The sequence below is a fragment of the Chenopodium quinoa genome, unplaced genomic scaffold (assembly GCF_001683475.1).
Source record: "Chenopodium quinoa cultivar QQ74 unplaced genomic scaffold, ASM168347v1, whole genome shotgun sequence".
Lineage (NCBI taxonomy): Eukaryota > Viridiplantae > Streptophyta > Magnoliopsida > Caryophyllales > Amaranthaceae > Chenopodium > Chenopodium quinoa.
Window position 1 is genome coordinate 1224708 of NW_018743616.1, and position 24146 is coordinate 1248853.

Genomic DNA, 24146 nt, shown 5'->3' on the forward strand with positions numbered 1-24146 from the left:
GCATAACCCCCCCATATGTTCATACTCAAGGTATATACGTTCCAAGAGTTTTGGTGTGTAATCTCTTTCACTTTACGTGATTTACAAATTATTAGACTTGGTGATGAGTCTCAAACACAACACAACCAAACATGACAATTCACTCAAGCAATCAAACAACCAATTTAATTCTTGAATATCTGGTGACCATATAAATTTAGTGTGGAATCCTTTTTAAACTACCTCGGTGTTAAATAACACCTTAAGTGCATAAGGCACCGCAAATCTTATCCCTCGGTGTTAGAAACACCTTAAGTGCACATAGGCACCGCAATATAATTTATCCATGTGTACTAAGACACTTAAATAGATCTTTCCTCATGCTTATAGCATCAATAAAAATTATATGAACCATAATAAAATTCCTCTTCCATAATCCAAACCAAGATAAACATCTAGTTTAGCCAAACATGCCTTCTAACATGCCAATAATAAAAGTATGGTTCAATATCAACATGCCAATATAATTAATTCCAATCACCAGTTCACCATAAATAATTCATTCATCACAAATCATTCACCAATATCAATCAAATCAACAAATTTCATCCAACACCTATCATGATACTAATTGGAATTAATTTAACACAGCCTAGCATGCTTCTACATGTTCCAATAATCACCAAGTACGCGAACGTACCTCGAATATGATCTTAAAATAGCCACGATTACACGAAATTGCTCACTTGGAGTTCTCCTATAAACCACAATTATAAAGGAGTATTAATACCCTTCTAACACAAAATTCCAGCAATATATACTCTTTTTAAATCACTCAAAAACCCCTTTAAAATAATCTGAATTTTTATCTAAAACCCTTACTTTATTCCCCAATTAAATGGGTAATTAAAGATCTTTTCAAGAGACTTAAATTAGACTTATTATATAAAAATTCCAGCATTATTAAAACTTATAAAATTGCTGTAATTTGGTTTAAAAACATTGATTTTAATAATTTCAATCAACCACAATCAAATTCCATCCATAAACATTAATTTAAAAACCTAGGGTTTCCAATCTTGGGGCTTTTTTAAATTAAAAACCAAAATCTAAAAATTATAATTAAAATACTTGTTATTAAACCTCCTAAGAATCATCACAAAACTCAAAAACAACAATTGGATTTAGGGTAGATTTAATTAAAATAAGAAAAACAACATATATCTTTCGTTAAAATCAAAAACTGCCCGAAAACCATATTTAGAGGCTGAATTTAGCCACGAAAGACACTATTTTTTTGTAAAAATCGGACGAGTTAGAATTTAATCGTGATTACATCGAGATTATGAAAATTACAAACGGAGAATACACAATATGCAACCACCTGGCCGCCGCTGCCACACTGCCTGGTGGCTGCTGCCACCGGAAAAATTTGGTGGTGGTGGCCGGCGTGTGTGGTGGTGGCGGTGTAAACAATAAATAAATAAATTAATAAATAAAAGGGGAAGGGGAAAATTAAGGAAAAATAAAATAAGAGGGGAGAAAGAGAACGTACCTTTGGGTGAATTTTCACCCTAGGCACATGAGGAGTATTTATATTCCCTCTTAGCCCTCCAACTTACTTCCCTTAATAATCCCTTTCCTAATCGGATTAGGATTTGACTTTCTTTATAACTTGTCTTTTTAAATTATTTAATATAAAATAATGTGCCCCAATATTTTAAATCATAAAATCCAATATTTTCAAGATTATTAAATAATAAAATATATTTTTAATTAAAATCATTCTTTTTGTATAGAAGAAACCCTAAATAATTTATTTCATATTGTTTAAATACTTCAAGAAATACTTATTTAAATTTAAAATACGTATAAAAATACGGGGTATTACAGCACTTGAGTTGGTGAACTTTAAGGGATCTCCAAGAAGAGAAAATCGTTGTTCTAATAACTCTAATTATTTTTTGGTCTAGCCCCAACTAAGCTTCGGGGTAGGTACAGGTGCGGTTCGGTAGCGAAGGTGTGAGCCGTCGGAGGTTCTCGCACTTGCGGAACTTTAAGCTTTCAAGTTTGAGCTCGAGGTTGAGCAAAGCACGCTACAAGGGTGAGCATATTTCTCTTCTCTCTCTTCTCTTATGTTTACGTTTATTTTGCATGCTTTTATTTATGTTGTAATTATTATGCATGCGATCCAATCATCGGGTTTTGTTTCCGCGTGGTGTCGGGCAACGCAAAACCCAACATGGAGTCTCTCACCCTAAACATCCATCAATTTAATGGACATGGATTGTTGATAATCTTCCTGGCTTATGCCCATCTGTTTAGCTATCCAGGTAGACTTAGCGCTTAACTCTGTTGGTACAATAGGTTCATGTCCATACACTAGTTGGTAAGAAGTAGTTCCTATTGCATCTCTCTTTAACCTTTCTATATGCCCAAGTAGCATAGTGCAGAAGAACATGCCAATTTTTAGGATTTTCATCCACCATAATAGCAATCCCTTTAGGAATTACTTTATCAATGGCTTCGGCCTGTCCATTTGCTTGAGCAAAATAAAGGGTTGAATGAATCTTTTAAATCTCGAATTCCTTGAGATAGGAATTGAACTCATGTCTTGTAAACATGGTTGCCTGATCCACGGTTATGGATTCTGGAATTCCGTATCTTGTAAAGATTTTCTCTTCCAAGAACAAGATTACTGCCCTTGAATTTAAACTTTTGAAAGCTTGGACCTCAATCCACTTTGTGAAGTAATCTGTAGCTATCAAGATGTAGTCATGGTGAGTCGATGAGGGAGGCTTAATAGGCCCAATTGCATCCATTCCTCAACCTCTAAAAGGTCAGGGCTTGATAATAGGTATAATTATATTGCCGGTGCCCTACTTATTAGTCTATTGCATTGACATTGTTTACAACCTTTTGCATACTACAAAAAATCTTGTCTAAATAAAGGCCAATAAAATCCAATATGATGGATTAACCACCTCATCTTAGTCTCTATTTGGTGTGACCCACAAATTCCATGATGAACCTTATCTAAAATGGTTAACACTTTCATTGTGCTAACACACCTTAGTAGAATGCCTTGAGGATCTTTACTATACAGCTTACTTCCCATAAGAAAGTATTTGGTAGCTGCTAGCCAAACTTTTACTAGCACTTTTCCTTTTGAAGGGTCTCTCAAGTACTCCTTAATCTCCTCCCTTCAATCTACGTCTTGAGCAAAAATACTATACTTGTGCACTTCTACCTTTACTTTTTCATCTAAAGGTTTCAATTTGTATGTGTTTATATGTATAACTAATTCATCGAAACCTTCACAATCAGACAATGATGCTTGTTATGCCAAAAAGTCAGCCTCTCTGTTTTCTTCTCTCGGGATATGGGAGACTTGAATATATTCAAAAGCATTAATAAGCTCTTGAACAATAGATGAAAAAGTCATCGCCAAGGGAGAAATTCCTTTGTATTCTTTGTTTACTTGGGCTATCACCCATTGTGAATCGCCTAAAACCTTAAACCTTGTGACTCTCATATCTTTCAGAGTCCTCAAACCTATCACTAAGGCTACAAACTCTGCTCCATTATTAGTGCATTGAGTTGAGAAAGTGATCGTCATCTTAGTCATTACATCGGAAGATGAATAAATCACAATTCCAGCTCTAGCTGATATGATTCTCTCCTACTAGATCCATCAAAGAACATAGTCCAAGGTCTCTCTTCTTGGACCATAACATTCTCCATAGGTGGATGGTCAGCCAAGAAAACAACCAGTGCCTATCCTTTCACAGCCTTTTGAGGTACATAAGTCAGCTCGAATTGTGATAGATGCATACTCCATTTACACAACCTTCCTTTGATGAAATGATGATTCAATAAGTATTTGAGAACATCTATTGGTTAGAAAATCTCTACTAGAAAAGCCATAAAATAATGATTAAGTTTTATGGAAGCATCATACAAACTCAAACACCATTTCTCAGCATTAGTGTATCTAGTTTTAGTATCATGTAGGATTCGACTTAGATAGAAAAATTTCATGTTCATCATGACCCTGTTCATTCTCTTGGGTTAGCATGCTTGAAATTGAATCTTTTGTAGCTGAAAGATACAACCTTAATGGCTTTCCATTTTGTTTGGGAGGAATTAATACTGGTGGGGGTGGCCAGCTTCCTCTTAATTTGTTCAAAGGCTTCCTGATGTTCTGGTTCCCACTTAAACTTTTCCTCTTGTTTGAGTTTAAGGAGAGGTGTTTTTCTAACCAGGTTAGTGATAAACCTTCGAACATAGTTAATTTGTCCTAGAAACTTCTATAGTTCCTTTTTATTAGTTGGAGGTGATGCTTCAAGAACAGCCTTAGCCTTGTTCTGGTTGACCTCAATGCTATTCTTATGGATAAGGAATCCCAAGAATTTATTGTCTTTAACCCTAAAGGCACATTTAAGGGGGTTCATCTTTAGATTGAACTTCCTCATCCTTTTAAAAGCCAGAATGAGATGTTCCAAATGCTTTGATAAGTCATGGGATTTTACCAAAACATCATCTATGTAAACTTCCATAAAGTCGCCAATCATTTCATCAAATATGAGATTCATAGCCCTTTAATACGTTGCCCCTACGTTCTTAAGCCCAAATGGCATCGCTACATATTCATTGAGTCCCAAAGAACCTAGACATCTAAATGCAGTCTTTGAGCGATCATCTTCAGCGATTCTTATTTGGTGATACCCATCAAAACCATCTAGCGTTGATACAAACTCATGTCTTGATGAAGCATCTATCAATATATCTGCTACAGGCATAGGGTGTTGATACTTTAGGGATGCACTGTTGATATCTTTGTAATCTATGCATATTCTGATTTTGCCATTCTTTTTAATCACAGGGAATGTTAGCTATCCACTCTGCATATTTGGTGGGTGTATGAACCCTGCCTCCAAGAGTTTAGCAATTTCTTCCTTTATTTTTGGAATTAATTTTTGCAATAAACATCTTGGGTTCCGGACTATAGGATTGTAATTGGGTTTAATGGGAAACCTATGCTGGATGATAGAAGGATCCATACCAAGCATTTCGTGATGTTCACATGCGAAACAATCCTTATATTTATGAAGTATGTTAATCAATAATGACTTGTCTTTGTCGAGTAATTCCTTACTTACATAAGTGAATCTAAGACAACCTTTTGTTCCGAGATTAACCTCTTCTAGAGGTTCATGGACTTCCTGTTTGATATCTTCACTTTTAGCCCATACTTTTTCATTCTCTTCTCCACCATAAAACTCCTTATTAGAGTTTGACGGTGATCGAGTATGGTCATCAGAGTTTGAATAGTCAAATAAACATTCATGAGTTTCCATGTTTGTGTTAACCTCTATATCGTGTTGCGAATAATAACTTGCATACAAATTTTGAAGAGCTAATAAAGTACCAGATTGGAATTTGCTTTTTGTATAATCATCCATAAGATTTGTTTAAACTACAATTGTACATAGAAAAGATACTAAACATATCCAATCTTAAGTACTCCAAATTCAGAACTGGACTCTGTAGGTAAGTTATGTTTGTCTTCATCTGCGTCTGCCTCTTCTATTTTGGCGATTACACTAGATATCACCTTTAGCTTAGGAACTGACTGTGAATCAAGTTTGAGTACAATCGCATCTCTCTTTGGTGTTGACTTCACAAGAAGCCTGGGAAAATCTTGGTTAGTATTAATGTTAATAATGCACATAACAACCCTTCGAAATTCACAGTCATAAAAAAAGGTTTGTTATGTGCATTATTAACATTGTAATTTCTTAACAAATGTCGAATAACTAACTATTCCTGATCATGTGTTACTATTTCTCTACTAGAAGAACTAGATGTTGCTTTATTCAATTCAGAAGATATAGTAGAGAATTTATACTTACCTGCAGCTTCTGCCTGATCCACTTCATCTACCCATGAATTGTTTCCAGGCTTCACCACTTGAGCTCTAAGCTCCACTGGTAAAGTCACTGTATTGCAATCTGCCTCGCAATCCTCTTCTAAATACTTCGACAGAAATTCCAGATCTGATTTTGAAAATTCTAGATCAAGACCTTCCAGGTCATAGTCTACTAACTCAAATGCAGGTTGATTTGTGGCCATCAGATCCTCACCTAAGCTTTCTTCTTTATGATATTTTGGGGCTTGGTCTTTTTCTAAAATGTTTTCCATCAGCTCCTTCACTATGGGATGACTCAGGATATCATCATTAGGCAATTCGGTAGACTTTTAACCATCCGTTGATTACTCAATCACTATGTCAACTCCAGGTTGAACAATTTGTGATGGAATGGTTCCGAGGACACCTCTCTTTAAAGCATCATCATCCAATTGAACTGCCATCTCTTGAATCTGGATGCTTAAACTTCTTCTGACTAATCTCGCCTTTTTATGGATTTCCTTTTCTCCTTGAGCTTCAGATTATTATTATTTTCCACCTTATCTTTTAGTACTCCTTCTATTCTCCTTTTCATGCTCACATAGTTGTCTCGTCTTGCCATGGGCCAAAGATTATCAAAATTCTCCTTTCTCTCGTTCACCTTATGATACCCTAGCCTGTTCATCGCAAAGGTGGTTAGATTGTCAATCTATGTCCTCTTCTTATGATGAGCTCTTTGGTGTCTAGGTATCCAGTATGGATCATTTGGGATGGTCTCAGTCCTAACCAACTCAAAATGTAACAGATCTGCACAAGAATGACAAAGATTGTGTCGCAAATTCTTAAGCCCCACTACCGCCTTAACTTGCAAAGGAAATAACTGAATTGCTTCTTTGTAAGACCTGTGAGCTTTTTTACCATTCTCAGAAGACTTAGCTTTATCTTTCTTTCCTTTATGGTTGAATTCAACAAGATTCATTGCCTGATATTCTTGCTATGAAATTCTTACTGCATTCATTCTAATCTTTTTGTTCAGAAACCCTTTGAAAGCCAAACATTCATTGGTAGAATGAGCAGAACTAAAGTGCCATCTGCCTATCATCATGTCTTCATACTCATCTTCCTGGCATTGTGGTGACACAATTACTCCTTCCCTGACTAGCCTCCCGTATAATCTGACTACAACAGTAACTTCTTTCAGTCTTTGTATGTTATCATGCACAATATCCATGTCAGCACTTACCATAAAACAATTCATTTCATAAACTTCAGACTGGTGCAGACTCTGACTCTAATTCACAATAGCTAACTTTCTCCTCAGGGAAATTTATGTGTTTTTTATCTATTTCATCTTGAATCTTAATTCTATATATTATGCAATCACTAGTCTTATGAGTAAAAGCATCATACCATTTACAATCATTCTTTCCTTTAACCTCATTAGGAATTCAAGTCTTATGTCTCCCTTCTAACTTAATCTTTTTATGACTCAAAAGCCAATCAAAGATTTCATCACACCTCCTAATATTAAAGGTATATTCCCTTTTCTAATCAGATTTTTAAATCTTTCTTATAAGTAAACTTCTTGTTTGTAATACCACGTATTTTTATACGTATATTAATTTAAAGTGCTAGTATACGACGTATTTAAATTATTTGAAATGAATTATTTATGGTATTTTAATAATTTAAAAAGGTTTATTTTAATTAAAAACCCATTTCTATTTATTTATTTATTTTGAAAATATTTTACTTCATTATTCTGAAACTTTGGGGCATATTTAAATTATAAAAGGAAGTTTTAAAGTCAATGGAATTTTAAAGAAAGTCAAATACCAATTTGAATGGGAATAGGAATCATTAAGGGTTAAAAGGAAAATTAAATTAGGAAGGTTTTGAGAGGGAGTATAAATACCCATCTTATGAGCAAATTAAACTTTGCCCGAAGTGGAGAATACCCAAAGGTAAACTATCTTTCTCTCTCCTCTTATTTTTCTTTCCCTTAATTTTACCCCTCTCCTTCACCTCACGGCACACACACTCACACCACTCGGTGGCCAGCTGCCACCACCAACTCTATAGCCGGCCAGCCGCCGCCAGCACGGAGCAACAACAGCAGCCGCGAGAGATGGCGAACCGACCACCCTCCCCTCTCGCGGTTTGCAGTTTTATAAAAATAAAAAAAGAAAAAGAAAAAGAAAAAAACTCCTCTTTGTTTTAAAATTTATCTAGCTTTGATTAATTATTGTTTTTGGGGGTGTGTGATGATTTTATGATGTTTTAATGATGATTAATATGTATATAATTTTCAGATTTAGTTTTTGTATAAAAAAAGCCCCAAATTGATAAACCCTAGGTTTCTAAATTGATGTTTATTGATGGAATTTAATTGTAGTTGATTAAATCTATTGAAATTAATGTTTTTAAACTAAACTACAACAAGTTTAAGAGTTTTTATAATGCTGGAATTTTTATGTAGAGGCTAGAATTAAGTTTTCTTGAAAGGATTTTTAATTACCCATTAACTAGGAATAAAAGTATATAGTTTTAATTAATTTTCAGCATGTTTTAAAAGGTTTAAAAGTGTTTTAAAGAGTGAATATATTGATGGAAATTTATTATGGATTGGTAATAATGTCTCTTTGTAATTTTGGATTGTAGGAGACTTCCAAGTGAAGGATTTCGTGTAGTCCTGGCGATTTTGAGATCATATTCGAGGTACGTTCGCGTACTCGGTAATTATTTAAGTGTGTAGAAGCATGCTAGGACTTGTTAATTAATTCCGAGTTATTATCATGATAGGTATTGGTTGGAGTTATTGGTTGGATTGATTTTGGTGATTGATTTGCGAAGCATGAATTATTTGAGGTGAATTATTGATTGAAATTAATTATGATGGCATGTTGAATATGGACCACACTTTTATTATTGGCATGATCAAGAGCATGTTTGATTAAACTAAATGTTTAATTTGGTTTAGATTATGAAAAGGGAATTTTATTATGTTTCATATAATTTTTATTGATGCTATAAGCATGAGAAAGGAGCTATTTAAGTGTTTATGTACATGAGGATTAAATTATATTTTGGTGCCTAAGTGAACTTAAGGTGTTCTAAACACCGAGGAATAGGATTTGTGGTGCATTATATGCTTAAGGTGTTATTTAACGTCGAGATAGTTTAAAAATTAAAGGGCTCAACATTAAATTAAATGTGGTCACTTATTATTCAAGAATTAACTTGGTATGTTTGATTGCTTGAATGATTCATGATGATTGATTATGTTGTGGATTGAGAGTCGTCACCAAGTCTAAAATATGTAAACAACGTAAAGTGGAAGAGATTACGCACTAAAACTCTTAGAACGTAAATACCTCGAGTATGAACATATGGGGGGAGTTACGGGGTTTTATATTTAACCATAGCTTCTACTGGGAGTAGAGGACGCTGTATTTTCCTTTTTATTATTATGCGCAGGAATTCCTCCACTTACGAGTGGTTCTTTTATACTAGCACGATTAGCTCCCGTGTTAGTACCCCTTTATTAGGGCAGGTTACAGGGAAACCCGTTCGATGCCTAATGAAATTATATAAGCAATGGAAATGTCTATGGAATGAAATGTGTGTTGTATTCTTGTAAATAGGTGCAACAAGGTAAGTTCTGTGATGCTAGGATGTATGCATGTTAGTGTGAGTCGTTTACGCTTATGTACTCAGCATTGCTGATTGTGTGTATTGTATGTTCGTTTGGCCTTGTCTTTATCTTGGCCCTACGACGACCCATTTCTAATGGCGAGTAGTTGGGAAAAGTAAAGAGGAGCTTTTCAGGTGATGGAGCATATTCATGATGGGCATGAGTGAAGAGGGAATCTTGTTTAGTTTCCATAAGGATATGATGTGTTTATTTACTTTGATTATTATATAATTTCTTGTGAGACTAACGCAATGATTTTAAAATTCGTTATGGTTTTTGGAAAGGGCCTACAATGGTTTCAAGTTGTAGGTTAACTTCGTTTGACTTTACTTTCGTTTGATTTGACTTTTAGAAGTTGACTTGTTTTGAATGGTTTTAAAGTAAGTTTTCCGCTGTGTGTCTTTGATAATTGCCTTAGTCGTTATCACAGTGGCGGTAATGTCTTAAAATTTCCTACTCGTATTTTAAAAAGGAAAAAACAGGTATTTTAAAGAAAAGGAATTTCTAGGGTGTTACAAAGTGGTATCAGGGAGCTTTGGTTGATATTTTTATTACCACTAAAGCCAAAAACGTGTTTTAAAGTATTTTGTTTTAAACTTGGCCAAGTGTTTAATTAAGGAATTATTTTTAAAAAATAAAAAAAATAAAAAAAAGTAAGTTTTTTTATTTTATTCTACTTAATTTTATTTTTTTTTAGAGAGGACCGAAATTTTATTTTTTTTAGTAAAAAGGTCCAAAAAAAATTTTATTTTGGAGAAATCCAAAAAAAAAAAATTTAGTTAGGTTGTCCGAAATTTTTTCGGTTGGCCGAAAAATATTTTTGCCTTATTTAGGCTTAATTTCGAAAATTTTAAAATAAAAAGGGAGTTAAATTATTATTTTTTTAGTTTGTTCATTTTGCAGGGAAGTGAAGGACTAAGGTATGAATTATGTGTTAAAAGTTTTTAATAGCATGATTGTAAGCTTGGGTAGGAAAGAATTTGGGGCATATAAGTTAAAATTATTCATGTTCTTGTGTGCATTAATATTTAGGTTGTGATGTTTGATCATGTGAATTGGATGATGTGAAAGCATGTAATTATGTGATTAGGAATAAGTAAGATTGTTTGATTGAACATTGAACCTAAATTCATGTAAGAACTGTGTTATTTTATTTTATTTGGGAAGGGAATCATTTTCTAAACTTTTTCCTTTACAGGATGCCGATCTTTCCTAACAAAAACTCTCAAATTGGAACACTAATTAAGAAATACTATGAACATCCCTTTGACTATGTCAAGAAAATTCACTTTTATTGTTCACACCTGAGTGATGTCCTAGGAGACAAGCAGTATGATCATCCTGATCGTGTTTCAGCCATGATAATTCACTTTCTTCCTAATAAACCCCCGTACCTTGCTGTCAAGACAAAGTTTTCTGATTCTACTTGCCTGGGGACATTCCCAATTACTCCAAATATAAAGACTATTATGGACAGTGGTATCCTAACTACAGATATTTGATTTCTTACCTCGTTCGAGTTGAGAAATATCACTGCGAACGCTTACATATTCCATCCAAATTATTATTATTATGATAACCCAGCAGGGAATAATTCCCCTTCCTCAAGCAACCAATCAGGAAACACTTCCCCATCACAGGGCATTCAAGGAGGAGCAAATGGAGGGCAAGAGGAAGGAGAACTAATGGAGGAGAGTAACCATACTGTTGACAGTTCCATTATAGAAATCTCAAATCCAAATCCATCCTCAACCCCAATCATTATTGACATTTCATCTGACGATGAGGAAGATGAAGAGTTTATTCAAGTAGAATAAAATCCAGAGTCACCTGAACTAATAGAGAAGAAAGATGACCCTGAATTCGATCCTAGAAGCTATAAGAAGGATGATGTTCGAAAGGACTAGATTTTTGTAACTAACACTTCTTTATAGGATTTCTGGGTTTTTTTTCCCACAATTATAGCTATTTCATTTCCAGTAAAGTAATAAGTGGCATGGCCACAGTGAACCAATAAACCTATTGTTTTGCATAGGTTATTCGGACTCATTTCATTTTTATTTTCCAGTCATTTCCTTATTCGGCAATAAAATTTATATTCATTTACTTGTCAAATGATTCATTTTACTACCAAATAACTCATTTCGTCACCAAATCATTCATTTCATATCACTACTCCAACGAGCCATTTCTTACTCAAATATTCCAATAATTCCTTTCCAAACTCTGGGAAACCATGGGAATTATTTTTATTTATTATTGTGATGCTTTATTAAATGTATGGTTGGTTAGCAATCAAAATTGTGTTGACCAAGCTGCAAAATTGGGAGTTGTAATTTTGCAACCTCACTTTGGTAGCTTAAATTAAATGTGTATGTATGTCTGGTCTAAGTTAGTAAGATGGGTGTCTAACTTGAGAGCTAACCATGACCATAATTAATAAAGACCCCTTGTTTTGATTCAGGAGAAGAAGGATGGCAGGAGGAAATGGGAACAATAATAATGGAGGAGGTGAGCTAAGGGAAGTTGTAAGGCAATTGGCAGTGGTCGCCCAACAGTTAGCATGAAACTCAACCAACAATGGGAATGCTCAGGGAGAGTTGTTCAAAAAGGTGGCACAAAGCAAGCCACCAACCTATCAAGGCGAACCGACCCAACTGTGTTAGAAAACTGGTTAAAGGAGTTTGAGAAACTGTTTGGGGCAATAGGATGCCCAAAAAATTTGAAAGTGGGTTGTGCTACCTATTACCTTAGGGGAGAAGCCGACCTTTAGTGGCAACAAAATGAGGCTACCATTAAGGCACTACCTGGTTTCAATTAGACAATGTTTCAGGGAGAGATGTCAGTCACTGAGTATTATACCAAGTTTATTGAGCTCTCAAGGTTTGCCAGGGAATTTGTTGCTACAAAAAAGGCGAAGGATAGGACATTCGAGAGTGGATTGACCACTAATCTTTAACTAAAGCTGTGTGGATAAGTGTTTGAAACTCTAGATGAGGTTTATGGGAGGTATGCACACCTTTATTCTTTGGAGTTGAAGAAAAAGAAGAAGTTAGCTGAGGTGGAAGGCAAGGAAAAAAGAAAGGAGATAGGACAGGGCTCTAGAAACCACCAAGGTAACCAGAACAACTTTAAGAAGCAGAAATACCACAACAATAACAGCAATAACTTCAACAACAACAACAATTACTTCCACAATAACAATCGTCAAGGTGGAAGAAACTTCAATGGAGGGGCTAAGAACTCTAACCACGGAAATAATACGGATGCAAGGCGTTATTTCTGTAGGAGGTGCAGGAATAATCATCCTGGTAAAGACTGCGAGGGTAATTTGGTTACTTGTCGCGCTTGCAACAAGTTGGGACATAGGGAATATGAGTGCTTCTATAAAGATCATAACCGAAACAAGTAGGGAAATAATCAAGGATTGGGCTCAAAGGAATTTTCAAGGAAACAACAACTATGCAGAAAACAAAGGGCCACAGTAAAATGGGGTGAAAATCAACAATAATGGAAATGGTCAAGTGAAAAGGGGAGCTCCAGGAAAACAGAATGTGATAAGTAGGCATGAAGCTGATACCACAAAGGATGTTATTACTAGTACTTTTTCTATTAACTCTAATTCTGTTAAAGTTTTGTTTGATTCTGGTGCAACTCTTTCAATTCTTTCATTTCAAAAGCCATTGTTTCAAATTGTCGCACTGTTTGAAAACCATAGACGTTATAGATGTACCTATAGTTATTCCTACGGGAGGGGTAGTACAGTGTACCAAAACCTTTAAGGATGTGCCATTAGAGATCAAAGGAAAAGTGTTTTTGTCTGAATTCATCGAATTTGGGTTAAGCGACTTCGATATCATTTTGGGAATGGATTGATTAAGTAAGTATAGTGTAGAGATTCGTTGTTGATCACAAAAAGTATAGCTAAGTATAGCTGAGGGTGAATTGGTAACACATTGGAAGGATGGAGAGACAAAGTGTCCTAGGATCATCTCTATGATGAAGTTGGCTAAGTATATTAAGAAGGGACATCCGGTATATTTTTGTAGTGTAAGGAACTTGGACCACGAAGAGACAGCTAAGCCTGAGAACATAGAAGTGGTGAATGAATTTTTGGATGTGCACTACTAGAAAAATGGGCAAAGGGACCTATAATAAAAGACCTGTTAGTTAATACAACGGGTCTCTTTAATATAAGGGATCTAATATTGGAGGAAACGGGTCTCTTATGTATCAAAGGGCCCACCAATAGTTTTGGAAAGATGGAGGGAAAAAAATAAAAGACTCGTTGTTTGGCTTAACAGGTCTCTTGTGTGTGTAAGGGCCCACCACTCAAAGCAACTATTTTTTTTGGGTTGACATCAAAACCCTACTTCTCTTCTTATTCCCCATTTCCCATCACTACCCCATTCACGCCGCTCTCTTTCTCTTTCACTCTCCTCTTCTCTACTCTCATCTTATTTTTCTCTCGGAATAAAAAATGTTGTTGCCACCTCCTTTTTAACGCCGGTGGTTGCTTCCTCCTCCTCCTCAACACCAATGTTACTGCCTTCTCAATTTTTTCTTCATCATCAATCAACCTCAAATTTAAGGCTTTAAAGGTCAATTTTGACCATGAAAACTTCAGATCTAGAGTTTTCATGGAAAATTTTGGCCTAAAAGCCAAAATTGAAGTGTTTGAAGAGGTGTATTCCATTTCTATTTTATATTTAATAATTTTACAGGTTTTTGGTGAGGTGACTATGAGTTTATTTGTGGTGCTTTCGGGTTTAGGTTGACTAGTTTTGAGATTTTTCGTGGGTGGCTAGGGTTTTTTTACGGGTGGTCTGGATGTGTACTAGTGTTGGTGGTATTTTTCTTGGTTTTTTTTGTTCTATTTGAATGTTGAATTTGGTGAATTTATTGTTGGTTTAACTCTAATCCATGGGTATACTTTCAATTTGTTAAAATGCCTCTGAGAATTTTGATTTTTTTAATCTAATTTTAATTCAAAGGATATGAAACTAGGGATGGTGACGAAGATGATGACAATAGTGGTGCTCCAAGTGTATCAATGAAGATAATGGCGAAAGGTTTTTTAGTTTGAGGTGTAGTTTTTCTCCACCTGTTGATCTTATGTTTTTCAATTAAATTTTATATTTACGCTTCAAATTTGTTGTGCATATCTCATTTACTTTGTATTTTCTTTATTGAATGTGAATCTTAAGTTTTCTGGTGGAATTCTCAATTATTTCATTTATTATTTTTGTTTAGTTTTGTTAGATCTGCTTAATGTCATCGCAACACACAAAACTCCCAAATGGAGTACTCAAGTCTTATTAATATAATTGTAATTGTAATTGTAAATTTCAATAAATTCAAACAACTTTTTGTTGGGATTTTTACGTTGGTTGATTTTTATTTTTAATTTGCTATTTCGTGTTATTTTCTTGAAGTGTAATTTGCATGTTACATACAAATTAAGTATACAAATTACAAATTCCACTTCATAATTTAGTTCATCAATTCTCCCAAATTGTATAGAGCATAAAAATAAAAATAATTCAAATGCCAACCGCAAAATTTTATTTTACTTTTTTATTAAAATAAATAAGGAACTAAGAGACCCGTTAGCTAGCCTGATAGGTCTGTTTCATAGAAACTAAACAGTCCTCCTATCTCAAACAACGGGTCTCTTTTTCTTCTAAATTATCATTCTCATCACTCAAATAACAGACCCGTTATCACCAAAAATGGGTCTCTTTGTGCGCATAAACAAACCCCTCCATGAGACGAGGTCTCTTAATTAAAGAGACCCCTGAGATAAAGACCCGTCCAGAGGCGATCTCTAAAGCATTCTTTGCCAATTGTTGTAGTAGTGGTGTTTCCTAAGGAGATTCCAAGGATGCCACCTAAGAGAGCAATTGATTTCACAATAGATTTAGTTCTAGGAACAACACCAATTTCCAAGGCACCATATCGAATGGCACTTGTAGAAATGAGTGAATTGGAGGAGCAACTACAGGATTTTCTGGAAAAGGGATACATTAGACCAAGTGCATTGCCTTGGGGAGCTCCAGTGTTGTTTGTTAAGAAGAAGGATAGAAGTATGAGATTGTGTATTGACTACAAAGAATTGAATAAGGTCACCATAAAGAACAAGTACCCATTACCAAGGATTGATAACCTATTCGACAAATTAAGGGGAGCATCTGTGTTTTCTAAGATTGATTTGAGGTCTGGATATCATCAGTTAAGGATCGCAGACAAAGATATCCCTAAGACAGCATTTAGGACAAGGTATGGACATTATGAGTTCACAGTAATGCCATTTGGATTGACTAATTCTCTAGCAATCTTTATGGATTTGATGAACAGGGTGCTCCATCCATTTATGGACAAGTTGGTCATAGTGTTCATAGATGATATACTGGTGTATTCGAAGAATAAGGAGGAACATGTGGAACACTTGAGGGAAGTTTTACAAACTTTAAGGGAGAACCAGCTCTTTGCGAAGTTTTCCAAGTGTGAGTTTTGGTTAGAGAAGGTAGCATTTATGGGTCACTTTGTATCCAAGGATGGGGTAGAAGTAGATCCAGCAAAGATTGAAGTAGTAAAAGGATGGCCCACGCCAAAGACGTTGTCTGACATTAGGAGTTTCTTAGGTTTAGCAGGTTATTATACGCGTTTTGTGAAGGACTTTTCTAAGATTGCTAATCCTATGACCTCTCTAATGAAGAAGGATAATAAGTTTGAGTGGGATGAGAAGTGTGAGGAAGCGTTTCAACTGTTGAAGCAAAAGTTGATTACAATACCAGTGTTAACATTGCCACATGATAGTGGAATCTACGATGTGTATATTGATGCATCCAAGAATGGTCTAGGATGTGTGCTTATGCAAAATGGAAAGGTGATTGCATATGCATCGAGACAGTTAAAACCTCATGAAGTAAACTACCCTACTCATGACTTAGAATTAGCTGCAATCATTTTTGCACTAAAGATTTGGAGACATTACTTGTATGGGGTGAAATGTAGGATCTATACAGACCACAAAAGTTTGAAGTACGTCTTCACCCAAAGAGATTTAAACTCACGCCAAAGGAGATGGTTAGAATTTGCAACAGACTACGACTTAGACATACAGTATCATGAAGGGAAAGCAAATGTAGTTGCAGACGCTCTAAGTCATAAGACCAGCCATGGACTGAACACTTTGATAGTGGCTGATGAATTATGTAGAGAAAAATGAACTAAGAAGTATTAGAATGGGGAGTGCCAGCAGGTATACTTGCAAATCTAAGCATTCAACCAACAATACTTGATGAGATAAGAGAAAATCAAGCAGGTGATGTTAATTTGGATAGGATTCGTGAGAAAATAAAGCAAGGAAAAGCTACAGATTTCAAAATTCATGAAGATGGGAGTTTGAGGTACAAGGGTAGATGGTTTGTACCACAAAAATGTAAGGAACTAAAGAAGAAATTGATGGAAGAAGGGCATAATACACCATATTCAGTACACCCTGGAGGAGACAAGTTATACAAGAACTTGAAGAAAATGTATTGGTTGCCTAGGATGAAGAATGAAGTTACAGAATTTGTAGCAAAATGTCTAACATGTCAAAAAGTGAAAATAGAACATAAGAGACCAGAAGGAACCGTGCAATCATTAAAGGTCCCTGGATGGAAGTGGGATTGCATTTCGATGGACTTTGTGACTTGCCTCCCAAAGTCAAAGAGTGGAAATGATACACTACAAGAAAATTGTCTTTTCGTAGCGATTGTACATTCGCTACAATATGCATATATGTTTGTGAAATAGTAAAGGAACCCGTATCATTTTACAATCGACATAGTAAACCCATATGAAATCGATACGAAAACATAATAATAATTATTCACCTTTTTTCACATTTATAAAAATGGGCAAAAGTGTATTGTTTACAATCGCCACTAAAACCCAAAAATGGATACAAAAAGCCTTTTTTACACTAGATTTTAAAATTTTGTTTGACAAAGAGAACATAAAAATATGTCATAACTTATTGGAAAAAAATTTAATATTAAAGCTTGAGGTTGCATGTTCGAATCTTGTGTAGATCATATGTAGGGATTTTTTTTTTTTTTTTTGGGAAATTCTACATAGTAGCCTCCAAGATTCAATTTTTCTACGTGGAAGACAAACTTTTTTCCAATTCTCTATAGTGGCACCCAAGTTTTGAAAAATTAACCATAGTGCCCATTTTTAGGTTTATGGATAACTTTTTTAGTTTTTGGTTAACCATAATTAAAAAGTAAATTAAAAAAATAATTAAAAAAAAAAAAAAAAAAACCACCTACCAAACCCCACTGCCACCACCACCACCTCTACGCAAAAACCCTAACACGCAAACCACAACACGCAGCCACCTCGCTCCAGCCCACTTACCACTGCCACACCAAACAAGCACAACATCGACGCCAACAACAACTGCAGTCACCCACCTCGCACTAACCGGACTACTTATCGTAATTTCGAAAACACTTGCACCCAACCAGTGTTCATCGCCCTCCCCTCCGCCTCACATCAATTCAAACAGAGCAGTCGCACTTCATCTCATCCCCAATTCAGCCCCAAATTAATTGGGATTTCAAGCGAACGAACGGAACCCTAACGAATTGGGGGTGGTTTGGGCTATGGGGTTTCGGGTTTGGGTTAGGGGTTTTAGGTTTGGGGTCGCCACCTTGCGATGGAGGATGGGGAGGGGGTTTATTTCAGTTAGGGGGAAGGGGAGGGTAGTCGAATCAGGGAAGGGAAAGGGAGTGGCTGGGGTAAGGCTGGTCGACTGGTCTGTGGGGGTCGGCGTGAGAGGGAGAGAGAGGTCTGGGGCGGCGGATGGCCTGTGGGGTTAGGGTTTCGGCGAGTTGGTGGTGGGTGGGTTGGTGATTGGGGTTTTTTTTTACTTTTATTGTTTATAAAATAATTTTTTAATAAAAAAATCAAAGGTTAACCATTTTAATCATAAAGGTTAGCCATAAAACCTTAAAAAGGGCACTATGGTTAATTTTTCAAAACTTAGGTGCCACTAAAGAGAGTTGGAAAAAAGTTTGTCTTCCACGTAGAAAAATTGAATCTTGAGGGCCACCATGTAGAATTTCCCTTTTTTGTGTAGAAAATGAGTTCAACATTTTTAGCGATTATAATCGCTACAATAATCACCATGATTGAATGTAGATTTTCGTATCGATTAATGAGGACAACCCCAGCGAAAGCAAAAAACACTACTAAAGGCTATGGTAACGGTGGATATTGTATCGAATAACCATTCGTTGGGATTTTTTTCGTAACAATTACAATCGATACGAAATGTTAAAATAATCGCTACGAAAAGGTATTTTTCTTTTAATGATACCATTTGGGTCGTGGTGGATAGACTTACCAAATCCGCAGTGTTCATACCAATGAAGGAGACCTGGAAGTTGGAGCAACTTGTAAAAGCTTACATTAAGAATGTTGTGAGGTTACATGAAGTTCCAAAGGATATTGTGTCTAATAGAGATTCTAGGTTTCTTTTAAAGTTCTGGAAGAGTGTTCAGGAAAACTTTTAGACAACACTAAAGATGAGTACAACATTTCACCCTGCCACATATGGACAAACTGAGAGAACTATTCAAACCTTGGAAGATATGCTGAGAGCTTGTGTTATAGACTTACAAGGGGGATGGGAAGATTGCTTGGACTTAATTGAGTGTTCTTATAATAATAGCTACCATGCGAGCATAGGCATGGCTCCATTTGAGGCATTTTATGGAAGAAAGTGTCGTAGCCCTGTATGTTAGAACGAAATAAGTGAGACAATGATCTTAGGGCCTCAAATGATTGAAGATATAGTCGAGCAAGTGAAGGAGATTCAAGCTAAGATTCAAGCTACACAGGACCGTAAAAAGAGTTATGCAGATTTGAAGCACAAGGAAGAAGAGTTTGAAGTTGGTGACAAAGTGTTGTTGGAGGTGTCACCAATGAAAGGTGTCATGAGATTTGGGAAGAAAGGGAAATTTAGCCAAAGTACATTGGTCCATATGAGATATTGCAGAGGATAGGCAAAGTAGCTTATAGGTTGGCCTTACCTATGGAGCTAAGTAGGGTGCATGATGTATTTCATGTGTCTCAGTTAAGAAGGAACCTGATAAGTCACATGTGCTACAGCCTAAAACAATTGAATTAGATCAAAGCTTAACTTATGAGGAAAAACCTGCCAAGATTTTTGACAGTAAAGTGCATAGTACACGCAATAAGGAATTTAAGATTGTTAAAGTGCTATGGTCTAACCAAGAGTACGAAGAAGCAACTTGGGAAGCTGAGGATGAGATGAAAAAGAAATACCCTGAGTTATTTGAGGTATGTTGAGTTACGGGGACATAACTCATTTTATTTAAGGGGGTAGAATGCGGTAGAATTTCGCGCTTTTTTCTTAAACTTTCAATAATTTTAGTACTTTTGCACATTTTTAACGGTTATTTCGAGTACTTTTGGTTTCAAGGAGACATTAAAGGTAAATGTATGTTAAAAGAGTATAGCAATATTACACCAAGTGAGGAAAAAGATTTTTTAAAAGTTAGTATTCTTTTACTCATTTGAGTATGGATTTTGTTTTTCGTTACTCAAGTTTCGGGACGAAACTTTTTTTAAGGGAGGGTAGACTGTAATATTCTGTATTTTTATACGTATATTAATTTAAAGTGTTAGTATACGACGTATTTAAATTATTTGAAATGAATTATTTTTGGTATTTTAATAACTTAAAAAGGTTTATTTTAATTAAAAACCCATTTCTATTTATTTATTTGTTTGGAAATATTTTACTTATTATTTAAAAACTTTGGAGCATATTTAAATTATAAAAGAAAGTTTTAAAGTCAATGGAATTTTAAAAAAAGTCAAATGCCAATTTGAATGGGAATAGGAATCATTAAGGGTAAAAAGGAAAATTAAGTTAGAAGGGTTTTGAAAGGGAGTATAAATACCCATCTTATGAACAAATTAAACTTTGCCCAAGTTGGAGAATACTCAAAGGTAAACTCTCTTTCTCTCTCCTCTTATTTTTCTTTCCCTTAATTTTTCCCCTTTCCCTCACATCACACACACACCTCACGGCACACACACTCACGCCACTCGGTGTCCGGCTGCCACCACCACCACTATAGCCGGCCAGCCGCTGCCAGCACGGAGCAGTAGCAGCAGCAGCTGCGGGAGGTGGCGAACCGACCACCCTCCCCTCTCGCGGTTTGCGGTTTTATAAAAATAAAAAAAAAAGAAAAAAAAAGAAAAAAAAAACTCCTCTTTGTTTTAAAATTTATCTAGCTTTGATTAATTATTGTTTTTGGGTGTGTGATGATTTTATGATGTTTTAATGGTGATTAATATGTATATAATTTTTAGATTTGGTTTTTGAAAAAAAAAAGCCCCAAATTGATAAACCCTAGGTCTCTAAATTGATGTTTATTGATGGAATTTAATTGTGGTTGATTAAAACTATTGAAATTAATGTTTTTAAACAAAACTATAACAAGTTTAAAAGTTATTATAATGCTGAAATTTTTATGAAGAGGCTAGAATTAAGTTTTCTTGAAAGGATTTTTAATTACCCATTAATTATGAATAAAAGTAGATGGTTTTCATTAATTTTCAGCATGTTTTAAAAGGTTTAAAAGTATTTTAAAGAGTGAATATATTGATGGAAATTTATTATGAATAGGTAATAATGTATCTTTGTAATTTTGGGTTATAGGAGACTTCCAAGTGAGTGATTTTGTGTAGTCGTGGCGATTTTGAGATCATATTCGAGGTACGTTCGCATACTTGGTAATTATTTAAGTATGTAGAAGCATGCTAGGACTTGTTAAATTAATTCCAAATTAGTATCATGATAGGTAGGGGTTGGATTGATTTTGGTGATTGATTTGCGAAGCATGAATTATTTGAGGTGAATTATTGATTGGAATTAATTATGATGGCCTGTTGAATATGAACCACACTTTTATTATTGGCATGATCAAGAGCATGTTTGATTAAACTAAATGTTTAATTTGGTTTGGATTATGAAAAGGGAATTTTATGGTTCATATAATTTCTATTGATGCTATAAGCATGAGAAATGAGCTATTTAAGTGTCTATTTACACGAGGATTAAATTATAGTTTGGAGCCTAAGTGAACTTAAGGTGTTCTAAACACCGAGGGATAGGATTTGCGGTGCACTATGCACTTAAGGTGTTATTTAACGCCGAGGTAGTTTAAAAAGGGTTCAACATTAAATTAAATGTGGTCACTAATTAATCAAGAATTAAGTTGGTATGTTTGATCGCTTGAATGATTTATGATGATTTATTGTGTTGTGGATTGAGAGTCATCACTAAGTCTAAAATATGTAAACAACGTAAAGTGAAAGAGATTACGCATCAAAACTCTTGGAACGTAAATTCCTCAAGTACGAACATATGGGGGGAGTTATGGGGTCTTATATTTAATAATAGCTTCTACTGGGGGGTACAAGACGCTATATTTTCCTTTTTATTATTATGCGCAGGAATTCCGCCACTTACAAGTGGTTCTTATATACTGGCACGGTTAGCTCCCGTGTTAGTATCCCTTTATTGGGTCAGGCTAGGGGAAACCCATTCGATGCCTAATCAAATTAGATAAGCAATGGAAATGTCTATTGAATGAAATGTGTGTTGTATGCTTGTAAACATGTGCAACAAGGTAAGTTCTGTGATGCTAGGATGTATGCATGTAAGTGTGAATCATTTACGCTTATTTACTCAGCATTGCTGATTGTGTGTATTGTATGTTCTTTTGGCTTGTCTTTATCTTGGCCCTACGATGACCCATTTCTAATGACGAGTGGTGGGGACAAAGTAAAGAGGAGATTTTCAGGTGATGGAGCATATTCATGACGGGCACGCATGAGTGAAGAGCGAATCTTGTTTAGTTTCCGTAAGGATATGGTGTGTTTACTTGCTTTGATTATTATATAATTGCTTGTGAGACTAACGCAGTGATTTTAAATATTCATTTTGGTTTTTGGAAAGAGCCTACAATGGTTCCAAGTTGTAGGTTGACTTCGTTTGACTTTGGTTTAACTTTACTTTCGTTTGATTTGACTTTTAAAAGTTGACTTGTTCTGAATGGTTTTAGAGTAAGTCTTCCGCTGTGTGTCTTTGATAATTTCCTAAACCGTTATCCTGGTGGTGATACTGTCTTAGAATTTCCTAACTCGTATTTTAAAAAGGGCAAAACAGATATTTTAAAGGAAAGGAATTTATAGGGTGTTACATTGTTAGTCAGAGGAGGACATTTAAATGAAAGACCCTGTACAAACTCAACTACTGTTGCTTCATACATATCATCAACCTGATCACATTCTTAAATCATGCTAGCATAATACTAATGTTTAGACCTAGAATCTTCTTCTAAGCACCTCTCATAGACCATTACACCACTAGACAAAGCGGAAAAATCATGGAAGTATTGTTCTTCAAACTTTTCCTGAAAGGAAAGGATAAACCCTTTTGGACGATAGACACAAACTCTGATTCAAGTATATTTAAGTGATATTTAATCTTAGCATTCTTAAATCTGTGAATGTAATCTCCTACAGGTTCTTCTTTTTCCTGCACTATCTTGGCTAAATTACCTATATTGACCTCTGCCTCAACTTTAGTGAATTGGCAAAGAAATTAAGTTTGCATATCTTGCCAATTTTAAATCGAATTAGGTGGTAGGTAAGTAAACCAAGAGAATGCAGTACTAGTAAGAGAACTGGAAAACATTCTAAGCTTAAGGAATTCATTATCTGTCGCCTATAAGAGAACTGAAAAACATCCTAAGCTAAAGGAGTTAAATCTGAACAAGTGTTCCTCGGCGGACATTATACTGTCGCTAGAGAAAAGAGGGGAGAATTCAGGAACCTTGAACCCTCTTGGGAACAGATACATCCTATCAATCCACTCAGGATATGGACTGTAAGTTTCTCTTCTAGCATATCCATCATTCTGACCCATAGCCCTCTGGATCATTTCCTCCACTCGCCTAAGCAGGGGTTCCTGTCCCATTTGTGGAGGGTGACTTTGCATTGGTCCATTAGGTTGAACTAGTGTATCTTGTGTATGAAAAGGGTTATGTTGGCTCCCTTGAGGATTGTGGAAACCTCTTGTGAGGAGGGTAGCCCGTCGTTAGGGATCTCATTTCCTCTTTGCCCGTGGCCCTTTAAAAGCCTAGGACTTTACACTTTTTAGGGTGTGTTAGGATTTGAATTCCTAACTGTTTGGGGGACCTTGAATTAGAATTGATTCTATCATTACTCTTTTATATTAAAAACCAATAAAGAGTCGCCAATGAGTTTTAGGAAAACCCATAAACCTTGTTCATGCCTTTCTCCCAAGACGAGCTCAAGGGATATTTAGCACGAATCATAAGTTTACCCATGCCCAAATTGGTCTACTAGTACCAGAAATGAGTTCGGGAGCGAGGGTACTAAGATGACATTCCTTTTGAGGGGAATCACCATCCTAGCCCTAGTGCGGCCTCTACTAGATCTTCC

General features: G+C 35.5%; 1 protein-coding gene across 1 annotated transcript; it reads left to right on the plus strand.

The window, feature by feature from the left end:
* Positions 1-19402: 19402 nt before the first annotated feature.
* LOC110683126 lies at positions 19403-23249 on the plus strand. Its single transcript, XM_021859476.1, has 3 exons — positions 19403-19610; positions 19717-19943; positions 23205-23249. Exons 1-3 carry the CDS (start codon positions 19403-19405, stop codon positions 23247-23249), a joined length of 480 nt encoding a protein of 159 aa, XP_021715168.1.
* Positions 23250-24146: the final 897 nt, after the last annotated feature.